General features: G+C 47.3%; 1 protein-coding gene across 1 annotated transcript; it reads left to right on the top strand.

Annotated features, from left to right (window-relative positions):
* The first annotated feature begins 9,486 nt into the window (after positions 1-9,486).
* Edf1 (endothelial differentiation related factor 1) lies at positions 9,487-14,591 on the top strand. The gene is made up of 5 exons (XM_004654101.3): positions 9,487-9,634; positions 12,707-12,758; positions 13,114-13,274; positions 13,515-13,608; positions 14,366-14,591. The coding sequence occupies exons 1-5, from the start codon at positions 9,557-9,559 to the stop codon at positions 14,425-14,427; spliced, it is 447 nt and encodes a 148-aa protein (XP_004654158.1). The 5' UTR covers positions 9,487-9,556; the 3' UTR covers positions 14,428-14,591.
* Positions 14,592-14,700: the final 109 nt, after the last annotated feature.

Genomic DNA, 14,700 nt, shown 5'->3' with positions numbered 1-14,700 from the left:
GACTGTACCTCAAAAAAAAAAAAAAACCTTAAAAAGAAATCAAGAAAACTGCTGGCTATGGTGGCACATGCCTTTCATTCCATCACTCCAGAAGCAAAGGTTGGAGGATCGCCATGAGTTTGAGGCCAACCTGAGATTACATAGTGAATTTCCAGGTCAGCGTGTGTTAGAATAAGACCCTACCTTGAAAAACAAAAAAAAAAAAAAAAAAAAATTTTTTTAAAGGAAAAAATAAAGAATGAAATCAAGAGCAGGCAGGAGAGCAATGGAATGGGCTATCACAGGTGAGTGACTCCCCCCCTCACAGGATAGTAAATAGGTCACATACCACACAAACACAAGCAAAAAGAATAAAAATTTGATTTCAAATTTAAAGTGGCATGAAAGGGTTAAATATTGAGGAAATTTCCCAAAAGTAGAACAAAAGAAAAGGAGTTTTAAAAATAGAAAAGATAACATTATGGTCACAAAAGGAGTTCTCAAATCTTAGTAGGAGAAATTCCAGAGCATAAGAACACATCATGAGGCACACCTCAGTCTGTTGTGTGTTGTTATGCAAGAAAACTCAAGACTGGTTGGAGAATTACTTTCTAGAGGTCTGGAGGCTGGAAATCCAAAATCAAGGTGTGGGCAGGTTAGGTGTCTCTGGTGAGGCTTGCCCATTTCCAAGATGGTACTTTATGTGCTGTATAATGAATGTACTCCCGAAACATCACCAACAAGCCACTCTGCCCTCCTGGCCTAATCATTCCTCAAGACGCCCCCATTCCCAAAAAGTGCGTTTGCAACTCCTGCTTCATTTTTCCTGAGACAGGGTCTCACTTTAGCCCAAGCTGACCTGAAATTCACTCTGTATCCCAGGCTGACCTAAAAATCACAGGAATTGGGCAGAAGAGATCACTCAGTGGTTAAGGCACTTGCCCGCAAAGCCAAAGGACCCAGGTTCAATTCCCCAGGACCCACGTAAGCCAGATGCACAAGGTGGCACATGCATCTGGAGTTCCTTGCAGCGAATGGAGGCCCTGGCGCACCCATTCTCTTCTACCTCTCCTCTCTCTCAAGTAAATAAATAAAAACAAAAATATTAAAAAGAAAAGCATGGAAGCCAGGTGTGGCCTTTGATCCCAGCACCTGGGAGGGAGTGGTAGGATGATCACTGTGAGTCTGAGGCCAACCTGAGAGTACAGAATCAGTTTTAGGTTAGCTTGGACTAGAGTGAGGCTCTACCTCAGAGAGAGAGAGAGAAAGAGAGAGAGAGAGAGAGAGAGAGAGAGAGAGAGAGAGTGTGTGTGTGTGTGTGTGTGAGTGCGCATGCGCGCCAGGACCTCTTGCCACTGCAAATGACTTCAGATGCATGCGCCACTTTAAGCATCTGGCTTTATGTGGGTACTGGCAGGCTTTGCAAGCAAGGTGCCTTTAACTGCTGAGCCATTTCCTCAGACCCCCGTTTTGGATTTTTTTTTTTTTTTGGACTACCAGGTCAGCATAGAGTGAGACCCTATTACAAACAAACAGGGCATGGAGACAGGAAGTGGTAGTGTACACATGGTAGCTAGACTGTAAGGTAACCCAGAAATCCCCATTTCCTGGTACTCACACCCTTATGAAATCCTCTACTACATTTTTATGTATTTATTTTTGTATGTGTATGTGGAGTGCATACATGCCACACATGCACCCCTTTGCTTTATGGGGGTGCTGGGGAATCAGGTTGACAGGCTTTGTAAGCAAGTGCCTTTAACCACTGAGCCATCTCCCCATGTTAGCCGGATGCACAGGGGGCACACGCATCTGGAATTCGTCTGCAGTCACTGGAAGCTCTGGCGCGCCCATTCTCTCTCTCTCTCTCTCTCTCTACCTCTTTCTCTGTCACTTTCAAATAAATAAATAAAAATAAACCAAAAAATTAAAAAAAAAATAATTAAAAAAAAAAAGAACTGCTTTCCTGTGAGAGTAAAGGGCACTTGGGAAAGTAACGTCCTGAAAACTCCAGGTTTTTTTTTTTTCTATTTTAGTGTTTTTATTTTATTTTATTTATTTTTAATAATTTTTTGGTGGAATTATATTGTCTTGATTTTGTTGTTGTTTCTCATATTATAATGTAGAGATTCTTGTATCTTGGGTTAATTTGATGCTTGGGTTTTCTTCTTTCTTTCTTTGAGAGAGAAAGAGAGAGAGAATATGGATATACCAGGGCCTCCAGCCACTGCAGATGAACTCCAGAATCATGTACTCTCTTGTGCATCTGGCTTACATGGGTCCTGGGGAATCGAACCTGAGTCTATCCCCTTTGCAGACAAATGCCTTAACCACTAAGCCATCTTTCCAGCCCTAATGTTTTTATTTATTTATTTATTTGAGAGAGAGAAAGAGGCAGAGAGAGATTGAGAATGGGCATGCCAGGGCTTCTAGCCACTGCAGACAAACTCCAGATGCATGTGGCACCTTGTGCATCTGGCTTACGCAGGTCCTGGGGAATTGAACCAAAGTCATTTGGCTTTGCAGGCAAATGCCTTAACTGCTAAGCCATCTCTCCAGCTCTGTATTTTAGTGTTTTTATAAATTAATTTATTATTATTATTTTGGTTTTCATGGTAGGGTCTCATTCTAGCTCAGGCTAACCTGGAGTTCACTATGTAGTCTCAGGATGGCCTTGAACTCATGGTGGTCTTCCTAACTCTGCCTCCTGAGTGCTGGAATTAAAGGTGGGGAGGATGAAGGGGGAAAGAATCAGCATGCCAGGGCCTCAGCTATTGTAGCTTGCGCCACCTAGTGGGCATGTGTGACTTTGTCCTTGCCTTGTGCTTCTGGCTTATCATGGGATCTGGAGAGTTGAACATGGCTCCTTAGGCTGCGCAGGCAAGCTCCTTAACTGCTAAGCCATTTCTCTAGCCCATATTTTAGTTTTTTGAGGTAGGGTCTTGCTTCAGTCCAGGCTGACCTGTAGTTCACTATGTAGTCTCAGGGTAGCCTCAAACTCATGGTGATCCTCCTACCTTTGCCTCCCAAGAGCTGGGATCAAAGGTGTGCACTACCACACCTGGCTTCCATGCTTTTGTTTTTAACTTTTTTGCGTGTGGTTTTTTGAGATAGGGTCTTGCTTTAGCTCAGGCTGACCTGGAATTCTCTGTGTAGTCTCAAGGTGGCCTCAAACTCAAGGCAATCCTCCTACCTCTGCCCTCCTGAGTGCTGGGATTAAAGGTGTGAGCCCAGATTGGAAACTCCACTTTTACCCATGATAAGGTGGTGTATGACTTCTTCTGGGAAGCCTATTTTTTTTTTAATATTTATTTTTTATTTATTTATTTGAGAGCGACAGACACAGAGAGAAAGACAGATAGAGCGAGAGAGAGAGAATGGGCGCGCCAGGGCTTCCAGCCTCTGCAAACGAACTCCAGACGCGTGCGCCCCCTTGTGCATCTGGCTAACGTGGGACCTGGGGAACCGAGCCTCGAACCGGGGTCCTTAGGCTTCACAGGCAAGCGCTTAACCGCTAAGCCATCTCTCCAGCCCGGAAGCCTATTTTTATTTGTGCCAGAGAGAGAGGACAATGACAGACCAAAGAAAAGATTCTATTCAAGTCCAGTTTCATGAATAATGCGTTTACTGGGGTTACTTAAAGGAGCACAGGCGACTCAAATATAGCTCAAAAAAATAAAATAAAAAGGAGGCTCCACGATTGTGAAGTTCCTGTGCATCACCAAACATGGCACTACTCCCCAGTACCTCTTTATTGCTTATAGAACCTTGGAGAGGGGCCTAGCGAGCCTCCCCTCCTTCCATGAGAGAGTGTTAATAAGCCTGATCTCATTCTAGCCCAGGCTGACCTGGAATTCACTATGGAGTCTCAGGGTGGCCTCAAACTCACGGCGATCCTCCTACCTCTGCCTCCCGAGTGCTGGGATTAAAGGCGTGTGCCACCACGTCAATTCTTTATTAAAGGTAGGACAGAACCCAAAACTTGGAGTTCATAAATTCTGGGAGACCCCTCCTGAACTCCAAAATCCTGCATCAGTAGGAGGATTGCTGTGAGTCTGAGGCCATCCTGAGACTCCATAGTGAATTATAGGTCAGCCTGGGCTAGAGCAAGACCCTGCCTTGGAAAAAGCAACAACAAAAAAAGATGGGGATGGTTATCTCTGACCTTGAGGAAACAGCTACACAAGGTCAAACACAGCCCTGACTGTTCACCACAGACAGCTACAGAACTGATCCAGTGTGGGAAACCACCACCTGCAGGACGTTGAGGCTGCCCAGGTTCTCTCTGGCTTTGTGCTTTCCCCAACCTCTTCACAGCGGGGTGGAAACCAGGCAAAGTGTGGCAATCCTGCTGGGCTGAAGAAAATGTAGGCTTTAGGGCAGCACAGGCAGCTGAACTGGAAGAATAGCATGGCCAGAGGGAGGGAGGGAGCTGCACCAAAGGGCCTGGAAGTCTCTGCAAGTCCTCAGCTGAGCACATGACAGCACCCAGGCAAGACAAGACTCTGTGAAGCCCAGCACCGAGCCACTGCTGCAGAGCTGAATGTCGAGTAGAAACTGCAGGCCAGTGGCACGGGGACAAAGTGAACTCTTCCCTACCCATGATGGGGAGCCCCTGAGGACATTCCAAACATGCAGTGCCGTCTCCAGAACACTGGAATACCGACCTGGACTAAAGAGTCTACCTGACTGGGTGTGGTGGTGCTCACTTTTAATCCCAGCACATGGGAGGCTGAGATAGGAGTGTCTTGCTGGGTGTGGTGGTGGGCGTGATGCCTCATGGCTTTAATCCCAGAGGCAGAGGTAGGAGGATCAATGTGAGTTGGAGGCCACCCTGAGGCTACATAGTGAATTCCAGGTCAACCTGGGCTAGACTTACGTCAAAAAAGGGGGGGATGGGAGGATGGCTTAGTGGTTAAGGTGCTTGCCTACGAAGCCTACGGACCCAGGTTTGATTTCCCAGGTGGTCCCATGTAAACCAGATGCACAAGGTGCATGCATGTGGAGTTCATTTGCAGTGGCTGGAGGCCCTGGTATGCCCATTCTCTCTGCCAAATAAATAAATAAAAATAAATATTTAAAAATAAAGAAAGAAAGGGAAAGACAGAAGAGAGAAAGAAAGTATAGGAGTGCCAGGACCTCTTGCACAGAAACTTCAAGGTAGGGTTTTATCTAGTCCAGGCTGATCTGGAATTCACTATGTAGTCTCAGGGTGGCCTCAAACTCATGGTGATCCTCCTGCTTCTGCCTTTTTTATTATTATTATTTTTTGTTTTTTCAAGGTACAGTCTGGCCCAGGCTGACCTGGAATTCACTATGGAGTCTCAGGGTAGCCTCGAACTCACAGTGATCCTCCTACCTCTGCCTCCCGAGTGCTGGGATTAAAGGTGTGTGCCACCACACCCAGCAGCCCAATTTTTTTCCTCAATTTTATTAAACATTTTCCATGATTATACAAAATATCCCATGGTAATACCCCCCTCCCCTCTTTTCCTCTTTGAAATTTCCTTCTCTATCACATCCACTCCCATCTCAGTAAGTCTCTCCTCTATTTGGATGCCATGATCCTTCCCTCCTCTTATGATGGTCTTATGTAGGTAGTGTCAGGCACTATGAGGTCATGGATATCGAGGCCAATTTTTTGTCTGGAGGGAGCATGTTGTAAGGAGTCCTACCCTTCCTTTGGCTCTTACATTTTTCCGCCACCTCTTCCACATTAGCACTGAGCCTTGGAAGGTGTGATCGAGATGTTACTCGGTACTCTAGTTACTTCTTTCCAGCACCATGATACCTTCTGAGTCATCCCAAAGTCACTGCCATCTGAAAAGAGAAGACTCTCTATCCAAAGTGAGAGTAGCATTAATAATAAGGGTATGAATATTAAGAGAAGTGATTACTGGGCAGTTTGATAAGCATAGTATATACACTTATCCAGACATCAGCAGATGTTACAACCCTAGGGCTCATGACTACCCCTGTTTTAAGTTTTCAGTATCAGGGATGTATTCTCTCCCTTGGAGCGGGCCTCCAGTCCAAGTGGAGGGCAGTTGGTTTCCACCATGGAAGGCGTGCCACTATTGCACCAGTTCCAGCAGCCCAATTTTTTAAAAATATATTTATTTATTCATTTGAAAGAGGGAGGGAGGGGGAGAGTGAGAGAGAGACAGACAGACAGACAGACAGTGCAGGCAGACAGAGAATGGGCATACCAGGACCTCCAGCTACTGCACACAAACTCCAGACGCATGTGCCACCTGTACATCTAGATTACATGGGTATTGGGGAATTGAACCTAGGTCCTTAAGCTTCACAGGCAAGCATCTTAACCATTTAAGCTCTTTTGCCAGCTTCATCTGCCCAATTTTTAAAATCTTCACCATAAGAAATAAGTGGGGCTGAAGAGATTGTTCAGTCTTCAAAGTACTTACTGTTTAAGCATAAGGACTTGAGTTCAAATCCATAGTGTCCAGAAGTGATGGCCCATCCTGTCTATAACCCCTGCTGTTAGGGACACTGAGCCAGGAGGAGTGCAAATTTAATACCTGCCTGGAATCAGAACTGCTGGGCCTCAGTAAAATCAAGACCATCTTTGACATTGTTTGTTTGTTTTTGAGATGAGGGTTGGGCTAGAGAGATGGCTTAGTGGTTAAGGAGTTTGCCAGCAAAGCCAAATAACCTAGGTTCAATTCCCCAGTACCCACGTAAAGCTACACACACACAAGGTGGTACATGTGACTGGAGTTTGTTTGCAGTGGCTAAAGGCCCTGATGCACCATTCTCTGTCTCTCTCTTTCTCCCAGGTGTGGTGGTGCACACCTTTAATGCCAGCACTCAGGAGGGCCCCAGTCTGAGACTATATACTGAATTCCAGGTCAGCCTGGGCTATAGGGAGACCCCCTACCTCCAAAAAATTTTTTTAAAAATCCCTGTGTTCAGAGACTAAAGCTGTAATAGTAACTACAGCAGTGAACTTACCTGTGAGAAGCCTTGAGTTTTCCCAAGACAATGTTGATATTTATGAACAAAATCTCTGAGAAACGTCTATGCTATCTCTCTATTCTCTACTCTTCCTAGAAAACAAGTTTGCAAAATCATGATGAGATGATAAGAGGGATCATAGCTGAAAATATCAGCAAAAATATGAAGAGATGCATACAATTTCATTTGGCAGTGCTGGGTTTTGAACATAAGGCCTTATCTGTGTGTACTAGGCAAGTGTTCTACAACTGAATGATATCCCTAGCCCTTATACTTCTTTCTTATTTTACTTATTTGAGAGAGGGGAGAGAAAGGAAGTGACAGAAAAATAAGAGAATGGGCACACAAGGGCTCCAAGCCACTACAAACAAACTCCAGATGCATGTGTCACCTTGTGCCTCTGGCTTACATGGGTACTGGAGAATTGAACCTGGGACCCTGGGCTTTGCAGGCAAGTGCTTTAACCGCTGAGCTATGTCTCTAGTCCAAATTATTTTTTGGGGGGGATTCAAGGTAGGGTCTGGCTCTAACCCAGGCTGGCCTGGAATTCACTGTGTAGTCTCAGGCTGGCCTTGAACTCACAGAGATACACCTACCTCTACCTCCTGAGTTCTGGGATTAAAGCTGTGTACCATCAAGCCTGGCCTAGTCCAACTTAAAAACAAATTTTAAAGAAGCATACAGGGTGTAAAATGACATATACATTTTACACATTTATACCAAATATACATGTTGTCCTGGGTATGGTTTAGTAACAAAGTGCTAGCCTAGCATGCACTAGATCCTGGGTTAGATACTCAACACTCCCCTGAAATTTTTTAATTAATAGATGCCTGTCATGGGAGTTGCAGTTGAGCTCAGGTGTGGTGGCGGGTGGTTTCAGTGGCAGCTGCAGCAAAGTGGAGTGGTGGTGAAATGTATGAACACTGGAAAAGAATAAATCCCAATAGCTTGATTTTATTATTTGACAGATCTCAGCTGCATCATTTCGTGAGCTGATACCCAGATATACAACAAAGACTGGATCAAAGAGATCTATGTGCTCCTTCCAAGGCAGGCCCAACAGGCTGTGCTTGAAGCACAGATGTGCACAGTGCAAATTTTCTAGTAAATAGTCTTGTTTCCATTGTGTTACACTCCAGCCAAGATTGAATGCATTACATGAAGTGTGGAGATCTTTTCCATCTGAAGCCTCCATTGTCCCCTTTCTTATTTTTAAAGGAGAGAGAGCCTGCGCCACAACTGAGTGACAGAGATGGAAGTGTCAGAACGAACTGCAAATGCATGTCCCATTTTCTGTAACTGGCTTTGAGTGGCTACTGGGTAATGGAACCCCTGGCAGTCAGGCTTTGCAAGTGTGTGCCTTTAACCCCTGAACCATCGCTCCAGACTATTTCCTTTTTTACTTAAATACTTTTATAATTTAGATGAAAATTTCTGTCAGTTAATGTTGGTTCAGCCCTTCATAGCTGCTTCAGAACATTCACTTACCTAACCCTTAAAGGTGGGGTGGAGGTTGGTGATACAATTTAGTTATGTCTTCCAGATAACATCTTAGTGAAAAATGTTTAGCTTAAAATGCGCGGTGACACATGCCTTTAATCCCAGCACTTCGAAGGCTGAGGTAGGAGGGTCACTGTGAGTTTGAAGCCAGCCTGAGATTATAGTGAATTCCATGTCAGCCCAGGCTACGGAAGACCCTACCCCGAAAAAAACACAAAAAATATAAAATAAAATGCATCTTATACAAAACATTCATTTCTGTAATTGTTTTTCAGTTTTGCACTGTTTTCCCAAAAAGAGAACATTTGTGCATTTGCTTTAGAGACCACAAACTGTGTCAACACTTTTGCATCCCCTGACCATACCTCCAGAGAAGCAAAACTTCTAAGTGCGGGCAGAGTGCAATGCTACAGAATGAACAGAGCCCAAATCCAAATACTGGGGCGCGAAGATCCCCAAAGGTGTGACAAGGGGTACTAGCCTAGGTTCCCCAATTGGTAGTGGTATCCTATAGACAGCTGCGATCAGTAGGGTCAGGCTCTGGGGAATCTGACCTCCCTGGGCCGCTTCTCCCCACTTCGCACAGCGCTCCATTTTCACACAACGCCAGCAGAGAGGGGTTCACGTCCCTCTATAGGAGACTCCCTCTTCCCACGTTCGTTCTTGCCACCAACACCTCTACTCTCACGGTACCCTCCCCTCTCGGCCCTCTTAGCCTCCACCCCCCGAACCTATCTTCTCTCAGGTTCCCGCACCCTTCTCACGAGGTCTCCCAAACCCCGCTCTCGTCCCCCCCTAACCACCTCTCCACCACAGCGGCAACCAGAACGCCCCGAGGCGGCGGCGTTCACTTCAGACGTCGCCCTCCACGCGTCGCCCGCGGGCGGCCCCAGCGCATCGCCACACGAGCCAGTTGCTGATTGGCTCCGAGCGTCGGGAAGTTTCCGCCCCCTCGAGCCTCCTACCAATGGGAGAGAGGGGTGGGGCCGCGGTGCAGGCGCCGGAAGCGGGGAGGCGACGAAGGGACGTCGCGTCGCCGCGCCGGGTCTTGAGCAGCTGCCAGAGCCGCCGTGCGGACCGCCGCCCCCGCCGCGCCATGGCCGAGAGCGACTGGGACACCGTGACGGTGCTGCGCAAGAAGGGCCCGACGGCCGCGCAGGCCAAGTCCAAACAGGTGCCTGGCCGGTGGTACCGGGCCGCGCGCCGCGCTCGCTGGGCCGCGTCCTGTGGGATAGGGGCAGTGGGCGGGGACCAGAACGGCGACCTGGGGCTAGGGCCTTGGTGACCAGCGACCTGGGGTGGGGACCGACCTGGGGTGGGGACCGAGTGCGAGAATAGGCCTGGGGCAGAGGCTAGGAGACCTGTGCAAGGCTAGGGGCAAGGGTCAAGGATTGGGGGATGGGACCAGGACGGGGCCTGGGTGGAGATGGAACCGGGTTTGAGGACAGGTGCTAGAGCAGGTCAGAGAACCTGGGCTGGCACTGAGTGTGGTGAACCAGGGGTGGGAATGGAGGACATCGGTAGTGGGCATAAGAGACTTGGGGAAATACAGGGCCTGAGCAAGGCGGCATGTCCCCTTGCTGAGTATTTTTGTCCCCATCTGGTGCCCACCTAGTGCTGGCATCTCCAGTGGGTTGGAGCCCATCCAGGGGTGAAGAGTGCTGTACTGTCTGGGAGCCTGTGTTGTCTGCTGTGGCCTGGTGTCCCTCTGCCCAGGTGGAACCTGCTTACCTGAGCTGCAAGGATGTGTAGGGATGTTTTGAGTATGAGTCTGCTGTACGGTCAAAGCCAAATTCATGCTCCTTTTAAAACAACCTCAGAATCCATAAGCTAGGGAGACGTGGGAACTGTGTAGAAAGTCTTTCACAAGCCACTTCTCTGAAGCATTATGTTAATGCTCAGTGACCATGGCTTAGGCATCTCTGCTAGTGGTCTTGTTTCCAAGGAGACGGCAGGGTTCTGTTGGATGCGTCATCTCTATCTCATTAGGAGCCACACTCATGGAGGAAGCCAGGCCAGGCCAGGCCAGGCCAACATGGCACTCCTTCCTGCTTTGCAAGAGAGTTTACTAGAGAAGATTGATTCCAAATAAGAATTTTTAGAATGAATCCATTAGCCAGGCCTTATTCTAACTTTTGAAGTGCGAAGATTGAATCCAGGGACTTGTTGCATGCCACAGAGCAACACCTTCAGCCTTTTCTTTTTTTTGGCATTAAAAAAATATTTTTTTTGAAACTCCATTCTCCATCATATCTCCTCCCCCTCTCAATCAGTCTGTCTTATTTTGATGTCTTGATCTTCAAAGGGGAAAGTGGGGGGAGGGAGGGTATTACCATGGAATTTTTTATAATCATGGAAGTTATTAATAATAAAAATTTGAAATATGATGGAGAATGAAATTTCAAAGGGGAAAGTGGGGGTGGGGTGGGGAGGGAGGGAATTACCATGGGATTTTTTTTTTAATAATCATGGAAAATGCTAATAAAATTTTTAAAAATTAAAAAAAATTGAAGAAAAAAATTTATTAGTTATGAGAGAGAGAGAATGGGTGCACCAAGGTCCCTATCCACTGCAAACGAACTCCATACACATGCACCACCTTGTGCATCTGGCTTACATGGGTACTGGGGAATTGAACCTGGGTCCTCAGGCTTCACAGGAAAATGCTTAGTAGCCTAGCCATCTCTCCAGCCCAACCCCCCCCCCTTTTTTTTCCTTGAGACAGGATCTTGTTTTGTAGCATAATTCTCCCACTTCATTTGCTGGAGTACTGGGATCACGCATGTGCATCATCACATCCTGGCTCAAGCCTGTCTTGTGTAGTACAGAAGCAGCAGGCTGTTTCAGTGATAGTGTAGTGTGTTGCCTGGATATTTGGACGTTGAGGGTTTTTGTATATAGTGGGGTACCCTGTCTTTGGGGGGGACATGTCCTAAACTTCTTACAGATGTCTGAAACCATGAATAGTGCTAGATCCCAATATGTTATGTTTTTTTTTTCCTAGTCACACAAACCAATAACAAAGGTGGTTAGTTGGGCACAGTAGGGAACAATAGCTGTTGATTACAGAACAACAGTTCACTATAATAAGAGTTGTGTGAATGTGGTCTGTCTTGGGATACTGTACTGTCGGTCGTCTTGGGATGATGTGAGATGATAAATTGTGTACCCTGTGCCACAAAGGGACATGAGTCACATAGGCATTGTGATGTAGCATTAGACTCCTACATCAGGTTTTTTTTTTTTTTTTTTAATAACACAAGCTGTGCTCTGCTGATCTCTTTACAGTCATCTGGTAACCCCAAGACTGATGCTAAGGGAATAACAGGGAGGTAGCATACACACTGTGGTCACAGTGGATGATGGGGGAGTCAGTCTCAGGTGGGATGGTGTGATACTTCACCCCATTTCTTAGAATGTGTTCAACTTGCAACTTTGGAATTATTTCTGGAATTTTCCAGGTAATTAAAAAATATTTAGCTGGGCGTGGTGGTGCACGCCTTTAATCCCAGCACTCGGGAGGCAGAGGTAGGAGGATCGCCGTGAGTTCGAGGCCACCCTGAGACTACATAGTGAATTCCAGGAGAGCCTGAGCTAGAGTGAAACCCTACCTCAAAAAAACCAAAAAAAAAAAAAAAATTAATTTTATTTGAGAGAGAGAGAATAGACAGGCTAGGGCCTCCAGCCACTGTAAATGAACTTCAGACACATGTGCCACCTTGTGCATCTGGCTTACATGGGTACTAGGGAATCGAACCTGGGTCCTTAGCCTTCACAGGCAAATGCCTTAACTGCTAAGCCATCTCTCTAGCCCAGTGTTTTTATTTATTTGAGAAAGAAACAGAGAGAGAAAGAGGGAGGGAGGGAGGACACCAGCACTTCTTGCCGCTGCAGACGAACTCCAGATGCATGTGCTCCCTTGTGCATCTGTCTTACATGGGTACTGGGGAATTGAACCTGGGTCCTTGGGCTTTGCAGCTAAGTGCCTTATTCTCTAAGCTATTTTCTCCAGCCCACATCTTGTTTTTGGACTACGGTTGACCACAGATAACTGAAACTCTGAAAAGTGAGATCATGGTGTAAGGGAGTTAGGAGCTATTGTAATAAGCTTGAGTTATTAAACTTAGTCTTGCATATCAGCCCTTCAGTACTGTTGGCAGCATGTGAATTGGCTTACAGCACCCTACTTTGTGGTCTGGACGCCTGAAAGTTAACTTTGATTGAAAACCCCTTTCTAACTTTCTAGGCCATCTTAGCAGCTCAGAGACGAGGAGAAGATGTGGAGACATCCAAGAAATGTAGGTATTTGTGCTTCTACTTGGGAAATGAACATGGGGTAATCTGCCTGATGGTGTGGTTGGAGAGTGCCCAGGGGACCTATCAGGTGCCCTACATTGACTGCTGGGCAGCCAGGAAGTGTCCATGGCTTTGCCAGCACTTGACAGCTCTGGGCAGCATGAGGTCTGCAGGGACTGTTCTCCCACAAATGTGAGCAAACTCTGATTCAGAGCTCTTAGGTCTGTGAATTGGGGCAGTCTGACTTCCCAGGTTGGCTGTGCTTGGGAGCCTGTCTGTCTGGTTACCATTTGAAGTCATTTCTCCCACCCCCATGCTGACTGCAAACCCTCTTTGCTCTTCTCCCACTGCCTCCAGGGGCTGCTGGTCAGAACAAGCAGCATTCCATCACCAAGAACACGGCCAAGCTGGACCGAGAGACAGAGGAGCTGCACCATGACAGGGTGACCCTGGAGGTGGGCAAAGTGATTCAGCGGGGCCGGCAGAGCAATGGCCTGACACAGAAGGACCTGGCCACGGTGAGGCTCTGATGGCTGTGGCTTGGGGACAGTTGCAAGGCTCTTAGACAGCACAGGGAGGGTGGTTTTACCACGTGGGTGCTTTGGGGGAGCCAGTTCAGAGTGGCTATAGCTCTCTTTTGCACAAGAATTGTCTCCACCAGAGGCACCCAAGGCCCTAGAGGCAGCTCGTGGGTGTGTGGCTAGCTTTTGCAGTGCACCCCATTTTGCTAGTGCGACTAAGGCTCATCTCCTCTTCAGAAAATCAATGAAAAGCCGCAAGTCATCGCAGACTATGAGAGTGGAAGAGCCATCCCGAACAACCAGGTTTTGGGCAAAATTGAGAGAGCCATCGGTGAGTGTTTTCCCTGGAAGTGTCTTCAGCAAGATATTGCCTCCGGGGAGGACAGTGAGGGCTGAAACAATGGGACCCTGTCCTCTGAGGCTACGGTGCTGGGATTTGGGCCATTAGTTTGGGGACTGGTGGGTACTCTAGAGTCCTAAGTGAATGATGTAATGGGTCCTTCACTGTGGCCTGAGTACACTGTCCAGTGAAGGTCACCTGGTACATGTGCTTCCACCAAGGCCCAGTGCAGTGTACCAGCTCTTCTGGTATAGATGTTTGTCCTTTCCTTCCACTCCCCACTTTTTTTTTTTTTTAAAGGTAAGGTCTCACTGTAGCCCAGGCTGACCATCTGGAATTCACTGTGTAGTTCCAGGGTGGCCTTGAGCTCACAGTGATCCTCCTACCTCAGCCTCCAGAGTGCTGGGATTAAAGGTGTGTGCCACCAACCCTCTCTCCCCTTTTTTTCCCGTTTTTTTTTTTTTTTTTTTTTAGACAGGCTCTCACATTATAGCCCAAGCTGTCCTGGAACACTATGTAGTTTAGAGTGGCCTCATGCAGTAATCGTCTTAGCTCAGCCTTCCAAGTGGTGGCATGAGCCTTGTCTTCTATTCTCAGATGGTTGGCTTACACGCTTTAATCTACCCATGAAAGCCAGCCTTGTCTATGTGGACACCCTGTGAGGAGGTGGGTGATAATGAGCAGGCTAGGGAACGTGAGTGAGCACAGGGACCTGACAAGTGGTCAGCCTCTTTTTGGCTTCTTTCAGGCCTCAAGCTTCGGGGGAAGGACATCGGGAAGCCTATTGAGAAGGGTCCGAAGGCAAAATGAACACAAAGCCTCGAAGCCAGTGGTTCCGGCTGAGCTCTTCTGGCTGGTCCTCTGGGACCACCAGCACTGCCGTGGGTCTCCTCATGGCTGAGCGGAACATGGGGGTCAGGCTTGTGGGCCCCCTCCACCCATACCTGCTGTCAAACAAAGCAAAACCTTGCAAAGGCTGTCTCCTGACTCTCTTTTTCCCCGTCTCCCAACCTGATCCTTGTCGGAGGTGAGGACCAGCCTCTTCTGTCCCATGAATGCCTTGCTATAATGGTCGCTTGAGCC

The sequence above is a fragment of the Jaculus jaculus genome, chromosome 1, assembly GCF_020740685.1.
Source record: "Jaculus jaculus isolate mJacJac1 chromosome 1, mJacJac1.mat.Y.cur, whole genome shotgun sequence".
NCBI lineage: Eukaryota > Metazoa > Chordata > Mammalia > Rodentia > Dipodidae > Jaculus > Jaculus jaculus.
Note: the sequence above shows the minus strand (reverse complement) of the source record. Positions and strands in the feature narration are given on the sequence as shown.

Bases quoted from the DNA above. Each gene is read 5' to 3' on its own strand.
- Edf1 (XM_004654101.3), top strand. From the start codon at position 9,557: ATGGCCGAGAGCGACTGGGACACCGTGACGGTGCTGCGCAAGAAGGGC. The intron at 13,275-13,514 runs GTGAGGCTCTGA...TCTCCTCTTCAG, and splicing joins CACAGAAGGACCTGGCCACG to AAAATCAATGAAAAGCCGCA. The intron at 13,609-14,365 runs GTGAGTGTTTTC...GGCTTCTTTCAG, and splicing joins CAAAATTGAGAGAGCCATCG to GCCTCAAGCTTCGGGGGAAG.